The 20,944-nt window shown below is 41.5% G+C and overlaps 1 protein-coding gene across 3 annotated transcripts in view; it reads right to left on the minus strand.

Annotated features, from left to right (window-relative positions):
• CHD6 (chromodomain helicase DNA binding protein 6) overlaps positions 1 to 20,944 on the minus strand; it is a 148,825-nt gene that overhangs the window by 46,920 nt on the left and 80,961 nt on the right. For 2 of the 3 annotated variants that reach the window (XM_081325197.1, XM_081325198.1), the window contains exons 11-19: positions 18,511 to 18,597; positions 16,046 to 16,180; positions 10,439 to 10,560; positions 9,035 to 9,278; positions 8,261 to 8,437; positions 7,157 to 7,300; positions 6,164 to 6,419; positions 5,464 to 5,674; positions 1,233 to 1,428 (exon numbers count right to left, since the gene is read on the minus strand). In XM_081325197.1, the coding sequence (XP_081181323.1) occupies positions 1,233 to 1,428; positions 5,464 to 5,674; positions 6,164 to 6,419; positions 7,157 to 7,300; positions 8,261 to 8,437; positions 9,035 to 9,278; positions 10,439 to 10,560; positions 16,046 to 16,180; positions 18,511 to 18,597 (1,572 nt within the window). Of the gene's footprint in view, positions 1 to 1,232; positions 1,429 to 5,463; positions 5,675 to 6,163; positions 6,420 to 7,156; positions 7,301 to 8,260; positions 8,438 to 9,034; positions 9,279 to 9,613; positions 9,790 to 10,438; positions 10,561 to 16,045; positions 16,181 to 18,510; positions 18,598 to 20,944 lie in introns of those variants that run through there. The other variant, XM_081325199.1, reaches the window with a different exon arrangement.

A 20,944-nucleotide genomic window follows, 5' to 3' on the forward strand; every position in this document is an offset into this window, starting at 1 on the left:
AGGGAGAAATTAAGTTTCCTCAAGAAGAATATCTCCCATTCATGCCGTCACCTAAATCACCATCTTCCACTCATGCAGTTATCAGTATCATTCCACTTTTCAGTAGCACATTGGGAGCCATATTCCAAAACGAATAGGTGGGGTCAGGACAAAATTAAAGATCAATCTAATTAAAATGTAAAATTAAGTATAGTAGGGCACTAATTTCCTTATCTGGCATATTTAAAATTATAACATAATAACTTCTGGAGTTCTTGGGAGAGAAAGAGTCAAGGCTTCCGAAGGATAGATATGGCTAGGGTCTGACACTGTTTATTTCTTACTTAAAATATTTAAACTACTTCCCAGTAGGGATTCACAACATCTGAACTGAATCAATAAAAATTAGCTATCAGGCTAAGGGCCCTAATATGAACTATGAAACAAAAACAACTGTAGTTAAATTAATCCATTCACTAAATAATCAAAATATGACCCAACACAGTAAAATCTCAATTTGAAAGACAAAATTGAGGCTCAATATGTCCTCTCACCCCTCCCTCATACAAGATATAGCTTCTATCACTGAGCTGGAAAGGGTCCAAGATTGTGGATGCAAAAAAGTGCCACTCCAGAAACTTAGTAATCCCATAGCAGCAAGAGTGTGCATGTGTAATTAACAGGACACTTTTAAATTCTTTCTTGGTGGTTTCTCTCCTTAGTGTCATCTGCAATGCAACAGGGCACTTTAGGCTTGGTTTTCTCAACATCATACAAGTCCCTGACAGTTTGAAAGAATCAGGACACTTAATGTATTTTTATGCATGCATAATCCTACCTTTTGGATTAATCAAACATTTTGATTTAACAGATACCTCTTCCCTCCAGATAGTGTATATATCTTTTATTCTAGTTGAAACAATATGCCTTAGGTCTTTGTTGTCCTTTGCTGTTTTATATATCTATGCTTTTAAATCTTATTGCTTTAAGGATATTATAAGTTGTTCAGAAATCTCCTGTCAAAAGTGGCATATCAATCTGAGTAACAACATAAAACAAATCAAATGCATGTACATATAAAAGTGGAAGAGGAACTCTGTTTATTGTGGCCCATGTCCTTTCAAGCACTTCTGTCTTCAGAGCAGCTGAATTCACATTTTCATGGCTCTTCTACATAATTTATATTCCCAGAGATAGCACTAAATTTCTCCTCAATCACCCCTCAGGGTCATCTGCTCTCATCTCTCAAATACCTGCAGATCATTCTGTGGATTCCAATCTGAGTCGAAGATGATACAGGTATCAGCAGCAGTAAGATTGATGCCTAGCCCTCCTGCCCTTGTGCAGAGCAAGAAAACAAAACGGTCTGAATCTGGCTTGCAGAAGCGATCGATTGCAGCCTGACGTAAATTCCCACGAACCCGGCCATCAATGCGCTCATAAGTATATCTGTATAAATGGAAGTCCCATGTATTATTTTAGAAATAACACAAAAAAGAAGTTAAGTACTGTAAGACTAGGAAACCCTGCTTCCATCTACCCATATTAATTTAATTTAATAATATTTCTATACCGCCCTTCTCCCTGAGGACTCAGGGCGGTTCACAGGGCAAGAATAAAATACAAAGTTACAAATATTAAAAGGAAATTAAATAATTGCCCGATTTTAAAACAATTGATATATTACAATTATAAAACCCCAAAGATAATATTAAGAATACAAAACTAAAAAACCCCACCAATCCCCCATCAGGCTAGGCCAGCTTGTACAAACAAAAACGTCTTGAGATCGCGACGAAAGGAGCGAAGATCGGGCGCCATCCGGAGCTCTGCCGGTAACTGATTCCATAGTTCCGGAGCGCCCACAGAGAAGGATCTCCCCCTGGGGGCCACCAATCGACATTCTCTGATCGGTGGCACCCTGAGGAGACCCTCTCTGTGGGAACGCACAGGGCGCAGGGAGATTGATGCCGGCAGCAGGTGTTCCCTGAGGTACTCCGGCCCCCTGCCGGAGTAGGGCTTTGAACACCATTACTAGTACCTTGAATCTCTATTAGCAATACAGCTTTGGGATGATAATAATAAATTGATTTAATTACCTTAGTCTAGCTAGCATAACCTTCCCCAACCTGATGGTCATTAAGAAAGCAAATGTTGCAATCCGAATATATCTGATAAATGCTGAAGGAGGCTAATTAGGTAATAAATGTATCAATAATCAGCCTCTCCCTTTCACAGAAATGCCAAACAATTGTGAGATGATGTATGATTTAAGTCCAAAGATTATACTTTGCATTTGGAAAAGTATTTCTCAGCTTATCAGATACCATAAAACAAACAACTGAATTTTTCTCAGTCTTGATAGACATCTTAATCTACAAGAATGATACTAGTTTGCTGCCTAACTAGCTGTATCAATGGAGTATGCTGGAAATCTTTTTTTGATCTATGAGTATAGATATTCAAGCATAGAACAATGTTCTCTCCAAGAAATTTATTTATTTATTTATTTATTTATTTATTTATTTATTTATTTATTTATTTATTAATGGGACTTATATCCCACCCTATCTCCCGAGGGACTCAGGGCGGCTAATAACAAGAAAAATTAAAGGTCTCTGTACAGTAAATTAAAATTAAAAATTGAAATAAATTAAAGATTAGAGTTTAAATTGTAAACATAATTAAAATCCCTGTCAGTCCAGGTCAGCCAGGTGGAAAAGGAGTGTTTTGAGGCCGCGGCGAAAGGGCTGGAGATCTTGGGCCATTCGAAGCTCAGGAGGGAGCTGGTTCCACAGGGCTGGCGCTCCCACAGAGAAGGCTCTTCCCCTGGGGGTTGCAAGCCAACATTGTCTAGCCGACGGTACCCTGAGGAGGCCTTCTCTGTGTGAGCGTACTGGGCGATGGGAATTCGTTCCCGGCAGCAGATGGTCCTGAAAGTATCCCGGGCCTAAGCCATGTAGGGCTTTAAAGGTAAGTACCAGCACCTTAAATCTCACCCGGAGGGCAACCGGTAGCCAATGCAGCTCACGCAGGAGGGGTGTAATATGGGAGTATCGGGGTGCTCCCATCACTACCCGTGCAACTGCACTCTGCACCAGTTGAAGCTTCCGGGTGGTCTTCAAGGGCAGCCCCATGTAGAGAGCATTGCAGTAGTCTATACGGGAGGTAACGAGTGCGTGGGTGACTGTACGTAGGGCATCTCGGTCCAGAAAGGGGCGCAACTGGTGTACCAGGCGAATCTGGGCAAATGCCCCCCTAGCCACGACTCCAATATGATCTTCAAAACTGAGTCGTGAATCCAGGAGGACGCCCACGTTGCGTGCTCTATCAACGGGAGGTAACATCTCTCCTCCTATAATCAAAGATGGAACCTCTTGGACTAAACGAGATGTCGGTACGTAAAGCCACTCAGTCTTGGCTGGGTTGAGCCGGAGCCTGTTCTTTCCCATCCAAATCTGTACCGCTTCCAGGCAACGGGACATCACATCGAGGGCATCACTGGGTTGGTTCGGGGTGGAGATGAAAAGCTGGGTATCATCAGCATATTGATGATACTTCACCCCGAAGCCACGGATGATCTCTCCCAGCGGCTTCATATAGATGTTGAACAGGAGGGGCGAGAGCACCGATCCCTGAGGCATCCCACAACTAAGGGGCCTAGGGGTTGACCTCTGCCCTCCTGCCAACACCGTCTGCGAACGGCCCGAGAGGTAGGAGGAGAACCATTGTAGAACGGTGCCTCCCACTCCCAACCCCTCAAGACGACGCAGCAAGATACCGTGGTCGATGGTATCAAAAGCCGCTGAGAGATCTAATAGGACCAGGACAGAGGAGTAACCTCGATCTCGGGCCCGCCAGAGATCATTCACCAGCGCGACCAATGCCGTCTCCGTGCTATACCCGGGCCTGAAACCCGATTGGTACGGATCCAGATACTCAGTTTCCTCCAGGACCAAAGGAAGCTGCCGTGCCACCACGCTCTCAACAACTTTCGCAAGAAAGCGAAGGTTGGAGACAGGACGAAAGTTGTTTAAAATAGTTGGATCCAATGCAGGTTTCTTAAGGAGGGGCCTTACTACCGCCTCTTTCAAGGTGGCAGGGAAGTACCCTTCACTCAGTGAGGCATTGATAACTGCTAGGAGCCAGCCTCGTGTAACCTCCCGAGATGCATAGACCAGCCACGAGGGACACGGGTCCAACAAACACGTGGCGGCACTTAATTTCCCCATGATCCTGTCCACTTCATCCGGAGTCACAGGATCAAACTCTTCCCAAATGTTCTCGGCCAAACTCATCGTTTTCCTCTCGTCCGATACTGCCCAGTCAGAGTCCAGACCAGCCCGAATCTGAGCAATTTTGTCCACCAGATATTTACTAAATTCCTCGGCCTGTCCTCGTAAGGGATCCTCTCCTGTCCCTTGATTTAAAAGGGAGCGGACCACTCTAAACAGGGCGGCCGGGCAGTTGTCTGCGGACGCAATGAGGGTGGTGAAGTAAGCGCGCTTTGCCACCTCCATTGCCACAAGATAAGATCTAGAAAAGGATCTTAACTGTGTTCGGTCAGACTCGGACCGACTGGTTCTCCAAATGCTCTCTAGGCTCCTTCTCCGGCGTTTCATCTCCTTGGAGAACCAAGGAGCGAGTCGGGACCTGTGCCGTGTCAGAGGACGCAAAATTGACATACAGCATCTAAAAGTCAAAGGCATTCAGCAATACGATAAGATTTTTTTCCTAAAATTTGGTTCCTTTCCTTCCACTTCTTCTGACCTTATACCTCTGTTTTCCCACTTCCTTTCCAAACTTGAAAGGAAGGCTGGATATACTTCAGTGCTCTATGAGGTATCATTCAAGTTAATCTTCTACAGCTTCTGCATAGCACTACAACCCCTATTTTTCTTGAGGACTTTGTCTGTTGCTATAATGGCAGAATTTTATTTTAGTGGTTTGCAAAATGATCAACATGAAAAGGACAATGTTGCCACCAAGCAATTGGCAGGGGAGAAAAATCCTGCAGTTCTAATGACTACATTGACAATTTGATTGATCTCTGAGCTGAGTGTGCTCCTACTATAAAGACAGATGCTTGACTACATCAATATTCCAAAAGTAGTCTTGCAACTAATTATGTTTACAAGGAACTGGAGAAATATTTCAGCTCAACATATATATATATGTTTGAAAAATACATTTCTCCTGCAAAGGGAAAAAAAGTCAATGTGTGAAATCATACAGAGAGAAACAAAATAAGAGAGAAAAGAGGAAAAAAAGTCAAAGTGTGAAATCATGCAGAGAGAAACAAAGTAAGAGAGAAAAGAGAAAAAAACAACAAGGAGATCAAAGGATCTAAGACAATGAGAAGAAAACAGTATATACATAAGCACTAGAAGATGCAAATAGCCTAATGGACTTATAGCCAAATAACTGCTTGGAATTGATCCACATGATGCTCTTTTGTGGTATAGGCTTCTGGACTGAACTGACCGCCGCTGGATGAGATAATCCTCCAGGATATCAAGGCAGCGCACCATCTGGGAGAAGATCAACACCTTGTGCCCGCCTGCAATCAACTTTGGCAGCAACTTATCAATCAGCACCAGCTTGCCTGCTGCCTGGATCATTGCCTGCAACTGGAAGTCTGGAGCTTCTGAGTTGTGGGTTTTGCGGAAATCTTCTAAGATCTTTTCCTCTGCTCCTAACCCAGAAACAGAGAGGGGGAAAAATAAGTAGGAACGTTAAGTTGAATAACCAATATGAAAAGCAATTCCATCATACAACATTCTAGCAGAAAACTTCTGGTGCTATTCCTTGTTTTTACCGAGGCTTTGTAAAGAAATACAAAGCAAATGCAAGTGCTGGTTCTTATCCCTTTATGAAACACACGTTCTTATGAAACGAACATTTTACACACATGTATAAGCGTTCTCCATCTTTGGTTCCTCCACAAGCAATCTTTCAGGTAAGTACACAGAGTGATAGTAATATGTTAGTTATGAGGCTTTCCAAATGAAAATAAATAAAAGCAATGATAACGCTACCATCATCAACTAACTAAGATGGTAGCAAAGAAAACTAAGCAAAACATTCCTGACTCTGGATGGGCAAATGGAAAACTGAAGCACCATTATATCCCCATCATAGTTTAAGTGAGCTGGAGTGCCCAACTTCCAGCTCTACCTCTTACCATTAATGAGGTAGGGGTGATTGCAGCACTTGCGCAACTCCATCATGGTATTAATGAGGTTGGGCATGTTATGCTGGTTAGCACCCTTGGATAAAAAGCTAAAATTTTTCTCCAGGATAGCTCGATAGTATTTCTTCTGGATGTTGGTCAGTTCCACTTCAATTATGGTCTCCTGTTTAGGTGCTAGATTCTTCTCCACGTCATCCTTCAGCCGTCGCAACATCATGGGTTTTAGGAGGGACTGAAGTTTCTTCACCTGCCGGGATTACAAAATATAATCTACCAATACCATATATAATACTTTCCCAATAATTCATGAAAGTAATATTGAAAATAATTCTCAGTGATGCCAGGGCTAGTACATTGAGGAAATACGTAACTGCTCAAATTCTAAGATTATCATATTAGGGCAAAACTGTGTAACTGTTCTATTTGTTTTCCTGCTTCTAGTTTCAGCAAGAAAGTACATACATGCAACAGACTGTAAAGGCACCTTTGGAGAACATGAGTAAAAATGCATATATGACTAAATATTTGGTGATATGTGAAAAATGAAAATTTTGTTGCTTTAGGTTTGCTGGCAAGTAAGTTACAAATGGTTTTCAATATGGTTGTACAAGACCAGAAATATTTTGGTAGGAAAGATAATACATATAAATGAAGAACTTAAAGATATGCTTGTGTATAATGAATGTTTGAGTTTGCTGCATTGTGTTCTCTCTTTTTTTTTAAGTGCACATGCAGAATACAGAAACAACCAGTAACAGAGATCTATTTTGTCAAAAAAAAGTATGGTCACACCATAGTTTGGACAACTTTTTTGCCCTGCTTAATTCTACACCCTTTTTTCACCGTAGCCAAATATTTATTCCTTAGACAATTTAAGTTCATCTGCAAGGAATTGTCAACTCCCCACCCAACCCCAGTTTCCTCTGACAAAAAATCGTAGGAAGCTCACGTCAGTGGAGAATTTATTAAAATATTTTCGTTTACCTGTTCCTCTGTTTTGAGATCCCCAAACTCCTCAAGAAAGGCTGTCTCAGATGGGAACTGCTGTGGTTCCAAGAAGTTCAGTAGGCTGAAGAGCTCCTCCACTGAGTTCTGCAGTGGCGTCCCAGTCAGCAGCACTTTGTGTTCCTGTTTATCATCCAAGGAAAGAATCATAACAGTCAAGTTACAGAAAGAACAGGATAGGATTAGGCTTTACTTCCAAACAATACTGCTACAATGTTTTTGTTGACTGTAGGTCTCACTTCAAGTAAAAAATACTGTTTTCCGTTCTAGAAGCCTGGGACCATTTTTACATGTTTAAAGCCAGCAGATATTCTGCTCAACCAATCATCCTCTAACGAACATAAGGTAAGGTAAGGTAAGGTTCCCCCGCACATGCGTGCTAGTCGTTTCCAACTCTAGGGGCCAGTGCTCATCTCTGTTTCAAAGCCGAAGAGCCAGCGCTTGTCCGAGGACGTCTCCGTGGTCATGTGGCTGGCATGACTAGACGCCAAAGGCGCACGGAATGCTGTTACCTTCCCACCGTAGTGGTCCCTATTTTTCTACTTGCATTTTTACTTGCTTTCAAACTGCTAGGTTGGCAGAAGCTGGGATGAGTAATAGGCGCTCACTCTGTTACGTGGCACTCGGGATTCGACCCGCCAAACTGCTGACCATCTGATCGAAAAGCTCAGCGTCCTAACCCACTGAGCCACCGCGTCCCTTCTAAGGAACATACAGACATCATTTTGCCAAGCTAGATAGCTTACGGGGAACCTTTCTGTATTTCAAGTCACAGACCACCAGATTTAACTACTATTAAAATTGAAAACCATCCAAAAATCTTCAGTTTCTATGGCTCTAGTACGCACTCAATAGAACAAATATTTAGCTAGCAGAAAATAATGAATTCTTCCTGTTATACTTTTGAAGCCGTAGAACAACTATAAGTATAATAGCACTTGATACAGTGCTAAGAAATATTAAAGAAATAAATACATTTTCATATACGCATGTATGCCTGCAGTATCTTTCATATGCTTCTATAATCTGCAGAGTCAAATTTCCATATGTTTCAGAAGAGCAATAACATTGAAAAATTCTCACCAGACACATGAGCTTTAATCCTTCCAGTAATTTGCAGTTCCTGTTCTTGAGCCGATGGGCCTCATCAATAACCACACAGCGCCAGTGGATCTTCTTCAGCTCCGGACAATCTGCCAGGATCATCTCAAAGGTGGTAATAACTACTTGGAATTTGAAGAGCCCAGGAAGAGGAATACCCTAAGGATGATATTATAAAAAATAAGTTGGAATTTACATTCCAAGTTAGCAATCAATTATGATTGCATTCCTGGTAAATGTTCAATACTGCAACAAAATACACGGAGCCTGAAACAAATGCATCAAAAGGAGATATCTACTTAAACCTAAGGTTATGGGTCTACTGCACAATACAGGTAGTCCTTACTTAATGCCCATTCATTTAGTGACTGTTCGAAGTAATGCTGGTGGTAAAAAAAATGACTTATAACCAGTCCTTGCCTTTTGCTCATGCTCACAGGATTACAATTTTGGCACTTGGCAACTATTACACATCTACGACAGATGCAGTGTCACTCAAACACATAATTACCATTTGCAATGTTCCCAGCTAATTTCCAATAAGAAAAGTCAATGGAGAAGTCACTTCCAACATAGGTGGTCATGTGATGTCTCACTTAATCACCATGGGTGATTCATCTAATGATTGCAACCAGAACTGCCAGAACTAAGCAGGGCAGTCACATGATGTTTTGCTTAATGACTACTTTGCTTAGCTGGAGACTTAGCATTATTAAATGAGGACTACCTGTGCTAGATATATACAGTGGTACAAACCTGCATATCCCGATAAACCATCTCATATTGCTGGATCATCTGGCGGCTTATCTGGCTGCCATGATACACAATGGCATTCATCTCAGTCCAAGTGCGGAACTCTCGCTCCCAGTTTGTGATGGTAGAAAGTGGAGCAATGATGAGAAATGGACCTCGAAGACCCATCAGATAGATCTCAGAGAGGAATGTAATGGACTGGATCGTCTTCCCCAAACCCATTTCATCAGCCAGAATGCAGTTTTTCCTGTAGAAATGCCACAAACAGCCATTACAAAACCTTGGAAGCCCTTCTGCAAATATTCCTTTACCAATGGGTGAAGTCCCTTGCAAACTAATACTGACACAAAATATTGCCTACGGGATTTCTTTTAACCAACTTTTTATTCGCTCTGCCTAATTGACAGCAACCTTCTTTGCTCTTGGGATTTATTTCCACACTCTGTGATAATGAACAATGCATATCAGTGCATATGGAAAATTAGCTTTTTCTTGAAGAGTCTATTCATCTTGAGAATTTAACCCTTTTGCAGTTCCTAAGCAAGGCTTCTTTCTCAATTTTTCCCTTCCCTATCCAGTTACCTCTTTCTTTCGCCTCATTCACATCCAGTTTTGTTCTCCCGTTCCTCTTTCCTTCCCTTTCCAGTGCAGCTATCCCTTCTCCTTAACTCATCTCCAGCCTGCTTTTTTGTCCTTTTTTTGGAGTTTCTGCTGAAAGGAGGGAAGGGTAATGTGTGTATAATGTGTTTTTGCACGTGTGAGTTGTTTGTGTATGATAAAATAAATGGTTGGTAAATGCCAATGAGAGATCAATTAATTTTATAAATGGGACATCTTATTTACAATGAATTAATTTTAATTAGACATTCATTCAGCTAGTATCCTTTTTTCCCCTTGCCTTGTCTTTTATTGGAATATGGATTTGGCAAGTATATAAACACACACTCATAAATCACACACAAGTGTGACATGCACATACATTCACAGGAGACAGGAAAAGCTCCATGTCTACTTCTAGCTGGAGATGGGACCCTTGGCTGACCAGATCCTGCACAATCCAGAGGAATTTTATCAGTGTTTATATTTTTTTCTATCTACTCTTCCTTTGGGCAGAGAAGCAATAAACTTGATGTAAGTATCTTTTCAGGTAGGCCTAAATAGGTATAGCAACACCATATGTACGAAATGCTAACTTCCCAAGTTCCATGTTTCTAACTTTCACACATATTCTCCGAAATGGTGAAAATAATTTGAAAATGTATGTAAAGGTGTGCACCCACATCTACACCCACAGGCAGGGGGTGATCCAGAAAGGAATTAAGAAGGCAAAAGAGAAACAACTCCTCGGACTTCAGGAATAATTTGTCATATTATTATCACCACTGGGAACGCCTCACTGCAACTCACCTGTTATACCAGTTAAAAAGCAGCCAATTCATTCCCTCCAGCTGGTATTCTCGCAATTGGTTGTTGTTCTTATAGTCTCGAGACTTTTCTAGCTTTTGCCAGGACTCTGAGGCAGGACGTTCCTAAGACATAAAAATGAATTAGGGAGGGAAGGAAGAAGGAAGCGAAGAAGCAAGGAAGGAAGAAATTGTACTGATCAGGAGAGTCCCTGACCAGTTTGGGTTAATAGACGTATTTGAAAAATGGTGAGGAGTATGGAGTATGTAGTGTCATTGTAGATATACTACAACCTCCCTCACCACCAATTTACCAGAATAAGGAATTTGATCTCTGCTACATTCTTTCGCTCTCTCTATGATACATGAATATTTGCCAAGAAAACATAAGAAAGCAGCTACTGATCATATATATTGTCTAAAAATAATGACATAGTCTATGTACTATGGTAGAGAGGGGGCAATGATGAGAAATGGACCTCAAAGATCCACCAGGTAGATTTTAGGGAAGAACGTAATAGACTGGATTGCCTTCCAGAATATAGGTGAATCCAAAAGGACTTAGCTATTTCTGATCATTTAGACTACTGCAATCAGTTCTACAAGGGACTGCCTTTAAAGATCTCTTTGAGTCTTCATACGGTCCAAACTGCAACACAGCAGTATATTTCCAGTATTCACTGGTCAGATTCATTATGTATTTGCTGCAGAGTCCATATTGGCTTTATACATATTGGTACTAACAAATATATAAACCATTTATGGCTCAGCACAAAGCTATTTTCAAGCATTCAGCCCTTGAATCAGCCAGAGCTTTCCTATCTTGCCAGGAAAAGTAGCAGGTGATGCCCTGCTTTCGGGGAGGAGGCTGAGGCACGGAGGCGCTGTTATTTCTAGCAGTGTCAGGCATCTGGAGTGGCCTCCCACTATAAATTACACAACCCCCAATTTTACTTTTTTATTTTTATTTTATTTTATTGAATTTATATACCGCCCTTTCCCGTAGGACTCAGGGCGGTTTACAGGGTATATAAAACATCGATACAAAAATTAAGAACAATTAAAAAAGATTAAATTAAATCCCTGAAAAAATATAAAACCCCAATTAAAACCCCGATTAAAACTCAGCCTGGGCCGGAAAGCTTGAAGAGCCAGGTCTTCAGGTCTTGGCGAAATGATCGAAGGTCGGGGGCGGTCCTAAGCTCCACGGGCAGCTGGTTCCAAAGGGCAGGCGCCCCCACAGAGAAGGCCCTCCCCCTGGGTGTTATCCGCCGGCATTCTTTTACCGGCGGCACCCTGAGAAGACCCTCCCTGTGGGAGCGCACAGGACGAAGGGAACTTGAGGCCGGCAGCAGGTGTTCCCTCAGATATCCTGGACCCAAGCCATTTAGGGCTTTATAGGTCATCACCAGCACCTTGAATCTCACCCGGAGGGCAACCGGAAGCCAATGCAGCTCGCGGAGCAGAGGTGTTACATGGGAGTAACGGGAGTTACTTTCCAGAAACAATTGTCTTTTGGATTGTTTTGATGGACTGGTTTTTGGATTGTATGTTTGTCTTTACTGGATTATCACTATTTTAACTTTATATTATTAGAAAACCAAAGTAAACCTTGTGGGAGTGCAGTGGGGTATGAATGAATGAATGAATGAATGAATGAATGAATGAATGAATGAATGATAGATAAATAAATAAATAAATAAATACATACATACATACATACATACATACATACATACAAATAAAATGTTACATTTCAGCAAAACATATGACCCAGTGCAGGGATACATTTCTGATCAACAAGGTATGACAATTAAGTGAATATATCAGTGGCTTGAAAATCATACTCAAAGAATGCTAATAAATAGTTCCTTATCCAACTGCAGGATCATATCGGCTAGGTCTAGGATCTCACAAGGTTCAAGTCTCAGCCTTGTGTGGTTCAACACCCTTAATAATGACTTGGATGACAAGGTGAAGTAAATGCTTCTCAGATTTGCAAATTTCTTGGCAATTTTGATAAGCATTCTTTCCATTTTCTAATGGATAGAGATAGAAATGACATTTTGATAGATTAGAGAAATTTAATAGAGACAAATGCAAAGTTACACATATAGGAAATAGAAATAAAATGCATTCATTCCTCCAAGCAAGGATACTTAAGACCTAGGGACCCTGGAAAAACTTGGTTTCTTTCCTTGTTTTGGCCAAAACCCACCTTGTGATATCTGTCCCACAAATTTCCCCATGATAGATTAAAAAAAACCTAATCCATATCAGAGGCACTCCTATAGTTCATAATGTTGTGGCATAAAAACAAAGAAATATTGTAATACTATTTTTTGCAAACCACATAATGAAACAACATCAAAAGAACATAAAAGAAAATATATAGAAATCATAATTTATGAATAAATGTATAAAAGAGACTGAAGGATAGGGGATCTTTTTAACCAAAATATGGAAATCAGTAGATCTACTAAATCAATAGATCTATATAAAGTAACAGAATTATATAGAATTAAAGTATCCCAAAGGTGCTCTTTTCACGAGGCAATTGGACTTTCTTGTTTTTCTTTGAAGACCTTTTGCTTCTCATCCAAGAAGCTTCTTCAGCTCATAATTAAAGTACTTTTGCCCTTACTTAAACATATTTCTTGAGCTTCTGACAAATATACATAGAAACATACATAAAATATATCTAATTGCCAGTGGCGTAGCGTGGGGGGTGCAGGGGGGGCCGGCCGCACCGGGCGCAACATCTGGGGGGGCGCCCATTAAGCTTGCCGGAGGGGGACGATTCTGCTTCACCGAGGGTCGGAGGAGCGAGCGAGTGGGCGGAGCATAGAAAGCAACCGCATTTGCTGCGCCCAGCCAGAGCGGGATCCCGTCCTCTCGCGGCTGCGGATCGCCTCCTTTCTTGGGTGGGGGTGGGGAGGCTTGGCGGCGTCTCGCCTCCCTCTCTTTCTCCCGCCGCGGCTCTCCTCCGCTTGGCTCTCAACCTGCAAGCCTGGCCCCCCCCGACCCAGCTCCCGCCCCCATCTCCTTTCCCGGAGGTAAAGGTAAAGATGAGATCCCCCCATCTCTCTTAGATTCAGAAGACCCGGTTGCTGAAGTCGTGAACTCGCCGGGTCGCGCCCGTCTTCACGGGGCCTGAATGAAGGCGTCGGTGTTAAATCTAAATAACCAATCCATCACCCTCCATTTAAGCAAGAGGAACGGATAGGCGGTTCTCAAAATCACTCGGCGGCTGCCCCTGATCTTGAACTTCCTCTTAACCAAGACAAACGGGAGCTCCCAGGTTGAGAATTCGGAGGAGCTTCCCCTCGGCCGTGGAAGTTCACTTTTGAGACAGCCGCTATCTTTGGGCAATTGGTTTCACTGGGTTTCTATTGTGGGGTAAGGAGGGGGAGGGGGGCAATGTACCTTGTCCGGAAGGTATTGAGGAGAGGAGGAAGGTGACTGGAGAGGGACGGAAGTCCAGGTAGCGCCAAGTTCCTGAAATCTCTGCCAGAAAAGGAAGGAAGAGAACGGCGCTTGTCCTAGTCCTAGTTGGGAAGAGGAATCTGCCTGAAATTGACTAGTCAACGGGACTTCAGAGTTTTCCCTTTGGGGGGTAGGTCCGAGAAATTGACAAGACCCACTCTCGAATCCGTGTTGAATTTAATAAGGTCACTTTATAGTCCAATCCCCTCCATGCTGAGAAGTAGCCGAAGCAAGTTCCGTGAGATTCATTCCCAGGTAAGCAGAGACTTCCCAGTACGTTCGACTACAGCATCCCTCATCCTTGATTGACCCTGGCGAATTGGTGATGACTGGGACTTGAAATCCAGGACATCGAGCGAGCCCGGGTTGGGAGGGGAAAGGGGGAGGAAGGGGGTAGCCTGGACTGTGGGTCTGCAGGAGGCAACAATCTGGAATATGGACAATTTGGAATAACCTTGGGAAGCTGAGGCATTGTAAGTTGGAAGTCATTGTTTGTTGCCTAACATGTTGGGTCACCCCACACCACATGCTAAGCCATAAACCGTGGTTGGTATCCAGGGTTTAGGACAAGATGGAGAAAACTAGCCAATTGTGGGATCATAAATCTTGATGAAGCCCATCATCGCTCCATGTGATGTATGCACTCAATCTACAAACATAGTCCAAGCCTATTCACATCTGTTGTAAGGTCATTCTCTTGTGGGGTTTATCTTGACATCCACTAAGAGTGGAACAAACATGCCCCATTAACCATTTTCAACGCCATGTCCTCTCTTTGTCTCATCCTAAATCATAGCTGAGGCACCTTAAAGTTGCCTTGTTTCAGTTTTAAACTAGCATTTTCCCTCTTCTCCAGAGACCCTTTTTTGCCTTGAACCTAACTCAAGGGTAGGCAACCTTGGCTCTTTTATGACTCATGGACTTCAACTCCCAGAATTCCTGAGCTAGTGGAAGAGACTCGAGTGCTAAAATCCACGGGTTAGGGGGCACAAATTACTTGCCTTGCCCCGGGTGCTGACAACCCACGCTACGCCACTGCTAATTGCTAATCATTATCCCAGTAAGAAAAATATACTCTGTAAAATATAAGGAAATATGTTTTTGTATCAAGTATTTTGAAAGCAAATATATTTTTGGAAAGGACAAACAATAAAATTGTATGTTTATTTATTGGAAGATAGTTCAGTAGAACCATAGGACTGCAACCTAACTGTGTGTGTAAGTTCCACTGCTTATGGCACTGGGAAACAGATTGGAATTTTCATGAACAACATGGGATGCTGTCTTCAATGTAGGAAATACTATTTCCTCCTTTACTTTGCACTCTGGCTGGCACAGTACAAATGGCGAAGGCATCTGAATGAAGACAAGAGAGGAATGCTCAGAGCTGCTCGGTTTAAGTACCAAGGAGACACAGGAAAGAATGTTGTTGTTGTTGTTAGTTGCGAAGTCGTGTCCAACCCATCGCGACCCCATGGACAATGTTCCTCCAGGCCTTCCTGTCCTCTACCATCTTCTGGAGTCCATTTAAGCTCACGCCTACTGCTTCAGTGACTCCATCCAGCCACCTCATTCTCTGTCGTCCCCTTCTTCTATTGCCCTCAATCTTTCCCAGCATTAGGCTCTTCTCCAGTGAGTCCTTCCTTCTCATTAGGTGGCCAAAGTATTTGAGTTTTAGCTTCAGGATCTGGCCTTCTAAAGAGCAGTCAGGGTTGATCTCCTCTAGGACTGACCGGTTTGATCGCCTTGCAGTCCAAGGGACTCACAGGAGTCTTCTCCAGCACCAGAGTTCAAAGGCCTCAATTCTTTGGCGCTCAGCCTTTCTTATGGTCCAGCTTTCACTGCCATACATTGCAACTGGGAAGACCATAGCCTTGACTATACGCACTTTTGTTGACAGGGTGATGTCTCTGCTTTTTAGTGTGCTGTCTAGATTTGCCATGGCTTTCCTCCCAAGGAGCAAGCGTCTTTTAATTTCTTGACAGGAAAGAATAGCAGGATTAAAAAAACACTGCCAAATAAAATTATGTTGAACCACAATACTGTATCGTTTAATTAATGATTATTTCACTCGTAACTATCAGTTCTTTCCCTCATCAAAATCAAAATTAATTCATTTTTTTACCAAGGATTTAACTTCTGGTGGAATTTGGAGAAATTCAAATTCTTTAATCTTCCCAGGATCAACATCCTCCTCAAGCTCCCAAGTGCTTTCTTCATAGGGTAAGGAGCACCACTTCACCAGGTAGTGAGTCACCTCCTACAATCCAGGAACAAAAGGAGATACAGGGGGGGCTCAAAACAAAAGTGACAAAGAACAAATAATGGAACTCTTTGAGGAAACACAATCTGGAAAAACTGTCAAGATCCTTGCCTGAAACACATGAGGTATGCAGGGGTGTAACCATGACTGCGGTGATCATGGATACAACTTTAGAGCCAGCTATCACATGCTTCCAAAGAAAAGGAAAAGCTTTATATAAAACAAACCTCTATCTTTCCAAAGTCACTTTCGACTGTGCGATAGGCAGCATATAATTTAATAAATAAATCTTTCTACACAAAAAGTGGAATTGCATCAACTTTTTAATGTGAATATTTTAAAAAAGGTAAAATCATAAAACGTTTAGTCATCATTTGTTAATCAATAACCTACGTTTTATCTCCAGTTCTTTTTTCTTAATAAAATAATTGATTTGGCATGAAAGGCAGGGAGCAGAAATATGAATTTTGAAATATATGTTCCACAGAGAGGGATTATTGAATATCAATATTCTCACTTATCTCTTAATTTTTCTGACCATAAGCACTGTAGAGTTACACAAGTACATGGAAGGAGGAGAAATACATTCAAAATTAAAAATTTTCTCACCATGTAAAAATTATCTCCATACCTCATTTCTAACTTTTGTGTTACCAGTAAAAGAAAATTTTCCTATAGCTATACAAAGGTTCATGATCACGTAATTCCAAATTGGAGTGAAACTGTATAATGCTTTATCATTTATACCTATTTAAATTGTAAGAATTAAAATATCCTTATTTTAATTAATCCAGAAACGGTTAGGGTATTTGTTAAAAAGTCTCCTTCTATCCTCTGATTTTCCAAAAAAGATGGAATTATATAGACTTTTTGTTGATTCCATTCCTTTTTTTAGGTTCAGGAATGTTGCAAGTTGTTTTATTGCTATACGTTGTTTTATTGTTATACATTGCCTATATTGACTCTTACTTTTCACAACAGGAGGCTTCTCTAATGCTAAAGCTACCAAAACTGAGTTGCAAAACTGCCAGTGGTCAATAAGTGGCAACAAAAAGGTACACAAATGTATAAACTACCAACTAATAGGCATCTGGATTTTTGCAGTCCAGATGTGGTATGCCTACCCAACATAACTGAACCTGGGTTTTACTGCATGCAAAATGTATGACAAGATAGTGTCAACACCTAATAAATTTGACAACTGCAACTATTTAAAACATGGTGAGCATTTTATAGAATTGAGGGGAGCTGGAGCTTTCCTATTAGGTACTACTATGCTCCATTCTCAGTCAAATGGGGCTTGCAGCCTGGAAGTTGCCAAGGACTATATCCAAGGTTGCTACATTGTATACCACAACTCTGAGGCACTGTCACTTTTCCATGAAGCAGAACACCTACACCAGTGATGGCAAACCTTTTAGAGACCAAGTGCCCAAACTGCAACCCAAAACCCACTTACGTATCATCAGGTGCCGGGTGGGCGTGGCCCATTGGGTGGGTGTGGCCAATTTTGTGAGCATGGCCTATTGGGTGGGCGTGGCTGCAGTGGTAATGGCAGACTGGGTGGGACTAAAAAGTTCAAGCAATCAATTCCAACATTGCGAGAACTTTTTTCCCCCCGCGAGAAGTTGAAATTGATTGATTGAACTTTTTTTTTGTACATGGTGGCAGAGGCATAAAGCGAAAAGGTTTTATAAAACCCAGCTGAAGGCCCAGGACTGGGATGATGGCACGCGTGCCCAAAGAGAGGGCTCTGAGTGCCACTTGTGGCACCCGTGCCATAGGTTTGCCACCATGGACCTACACCATAGATTGTGTTGAACTTACCAACTCTAAACCAAAGCTACAAGGCACTATATCCCTTACATGGTACCTGTGCAGTTCAGAGGAAAAATCCCTTTCTAGACTATACTTGAGTATGGTTAAGAAAAAAAGGAGGCAATTTAGATACACATGACTGAAAAGTTCTCAAGACATTTATCTTGTCCATCCTCTACTTTAGCCTTAAGGATAGATCTTGAGAAAAATTGTATCCTACAGAAACTCTGTCCTGTACTCACACAATGATTACATTTCAATCTCTTATTTCCAGCACTCACTATTTCCAATGAGTCAGCAGGACGAACTGCATGGACGTTCACAATTACTTAGCTGAAAAACTCTTGGCAATTAAAAGACAGATGGGGGGGTGAGAGGGGGGGAGGGAATTGTATCACTGTGTTTTGCTAAGAAGTTCCCTCTGCTTCCCAGAGTGAGGTCAGCCATGAAAATCAAGAGAGTGGCAACTGTGAATTGCAAATAACAATCTTGGTAAGAACAACATCTACCTCCCCAGTTTCGGAGTCCTTTGTGTGAGCCACTTCTAGGATTCTGTCAACTTCCACATAATCTGGATTGAATAGGTCTTCATCAGGCTGGCAAAATAAGAACCAAACAGCAGATATGCATTAAGTCATATTAGGCCTATCCAGGGAAAAAATCAGTTTCTCAAGTTATTAATTCATGTCAGATGGTGAAACAAGAAAATCATATAGGCTGACAGAAGTAAGTGTTTGGGCCTCCTGAACTAGCAAGAAAGAAGCAAATTCTACCATCAAATTATTTTATTTTTTAATAGAGTTGAAGGCAAAACGGCTCTTTAGCAGGTTCTTCCCTGGAGTTGTAGAAATACAAGCTTTGTCAGACATTTTTCCTTACATTCCTCAGTTGCAATCTTTAAAATATAAGACCAAAATATATGTGTGAACATCAAGAAATATTAAAAAAAACAATTCCACCCAAACTTCCTTGTCTTCACTTGTGAAACTGTGAATTCTACTTATATCTAGAATGAAGGTGTAACAGGTCAGAGCAGAAACTCAATTCTCCCAAATGCTCCAATACTTCCCACCAAAAATAAGAAAAGCTAAATATAAGAAAAAAAAGATAGCAGTGGGATGATGGTTACATAAGATGAAAGGACATTCCTTGGAGTCTGGAGCTGTATTGGGATCTCTGAAGAATATAAGGGAAGATAGCATTCAAAGAGACCAACTTTACCTCTTTTCTTAAAAAAGAGTTTGAAACTTATTTCCACTTATTAACCTTTTCCCAACCAGTTCCCCATATCCTGCAATTAGAAAAATGCTTTATTTTGGAGAATGAAACTACAATTTCCTACAGGTAGTGCTTAAATTGTGATGGCAGTTGGGACAGCAGGACTGCTGTCACTAAGTGATGTGGTTGTAAAGCACTACATCATGTAACTGGATAGCATAGCAATGGCAATCCTGGCAGTCCTGGAGTCCCAGGTCAAAATCACAGGGGTGCCCCAGAGAGATGGGGGAGGCCAGGGAAGGTTAGGGAGGCCCAATGCATGTGATTTGGGAGAAGCCAAGGAGGGCCTGGGAGGGCTGGTGGAGGCTGCGAGCAGGCAGGGAGGTGCTACGGGCTAGAACAACTTACCAGAGCAATTTGAGACCTTTGCTGCAGCTTCCACATTGACTTTGCTTGTGGGAAGCTGGGAAGAAAAGTCACAAATGGCAACCACTTGGTCACAGCTACCTGGATCATCATAATCATGAGCTGAGCAATCAAGCTCCTTGGATGTGATCACGTGATGGAATGCTACAATTGCTACAACTTTGGGAACCAGTAGTATGTCCATTCTTTCAGTGACACCATAACTTTGAATGGTTGCTGAATAAATGGACATAAGCCAAGGGCTACCTGTATGGAAAGAGTGAGTTTTATGCCAACAGTTATTTCTTTTGCAAGATGCTGGTTGGAAGCAATTACCAAACAAAAACAGCAACCGTAAATCAACCAATATTCTTGAGTATTTTGTGAGAAATATAAATCGCTAGTGTGATAAGCTTCAAATTACCATACTGAATGAACAGGACATCAATTATTTATCCTTGCTCAAGAGAAAATCAACCTCCTGCATTCCAATTCCACGATATATCCACAATAGCATCACATGTAATGACATGATAGTTAGAAAAAGAGCACTCTAAAAACAAGATTCTCCGGTATCTATTGACTGGCAACATGCCAACCTACAAAACTTTCTTTTCCTGTTCTCTCCTATCAGGGATACAATGATTTTATACTTTTATACTTTTATCCATATGGACCATCTTCATTATCATCTATTAATTTAAATTTACAGGTAGTGCTTGACTTACAACCTCAATTGAGCCCAAAATTTCTGTTGTTAAGCAAAACATTTGTTAAATGAATTTTGCTCCATTTTATGACTTTTCGTGCCCCAGCTGTTAAGTGAATCATTGCAGCTGTTAAGTTAGTAACACAGATGTTAAGTAAATCTGGTTTTCCTATTGATTTTATTTCTCAGAAAGTTGCAAAAGGTGATCACATGACCCTGGGACACTGCAACCGTCATAAATATGAGTCAATTGCCAAGTGTCTGAATTTTGAACTCATGACCATGAGGATGCTGCAATGGTCATGTCAAAAATGGTCATAAGTCACTTTTTTCACTGCTGTTGTAACTTGGAACGGTCGCTAAATGAACTGTTGTAAGTAGAAGGCTACCTGTATTATATCCACCAAGTCCTATAGACTCAGAATAGTTTATAAAATCCAAAGAGTGAATATGGGTAGTCCTCAAGTTACAATGGCAAATAGGAACACGACTGCCATAGCTAAGTAATTTGGTTATAAAATGCAACATTACATGACTGCATTCCTTAGCAACAGCTCTTTAATCAGAGTTTTGCTTTAGTTTACAGCAATGGCATTGCTTATATGCATACA

This window comes from Vipera berus (assembly GCF_964194415.1).
Source record: "Vipera berus genome assembly, chromosome: 3".
NCBI lineage: Eukaryota > Metazoa > Chordata > Lepidosauria > Squamata > Viperidae > Vipera > Vipera berus.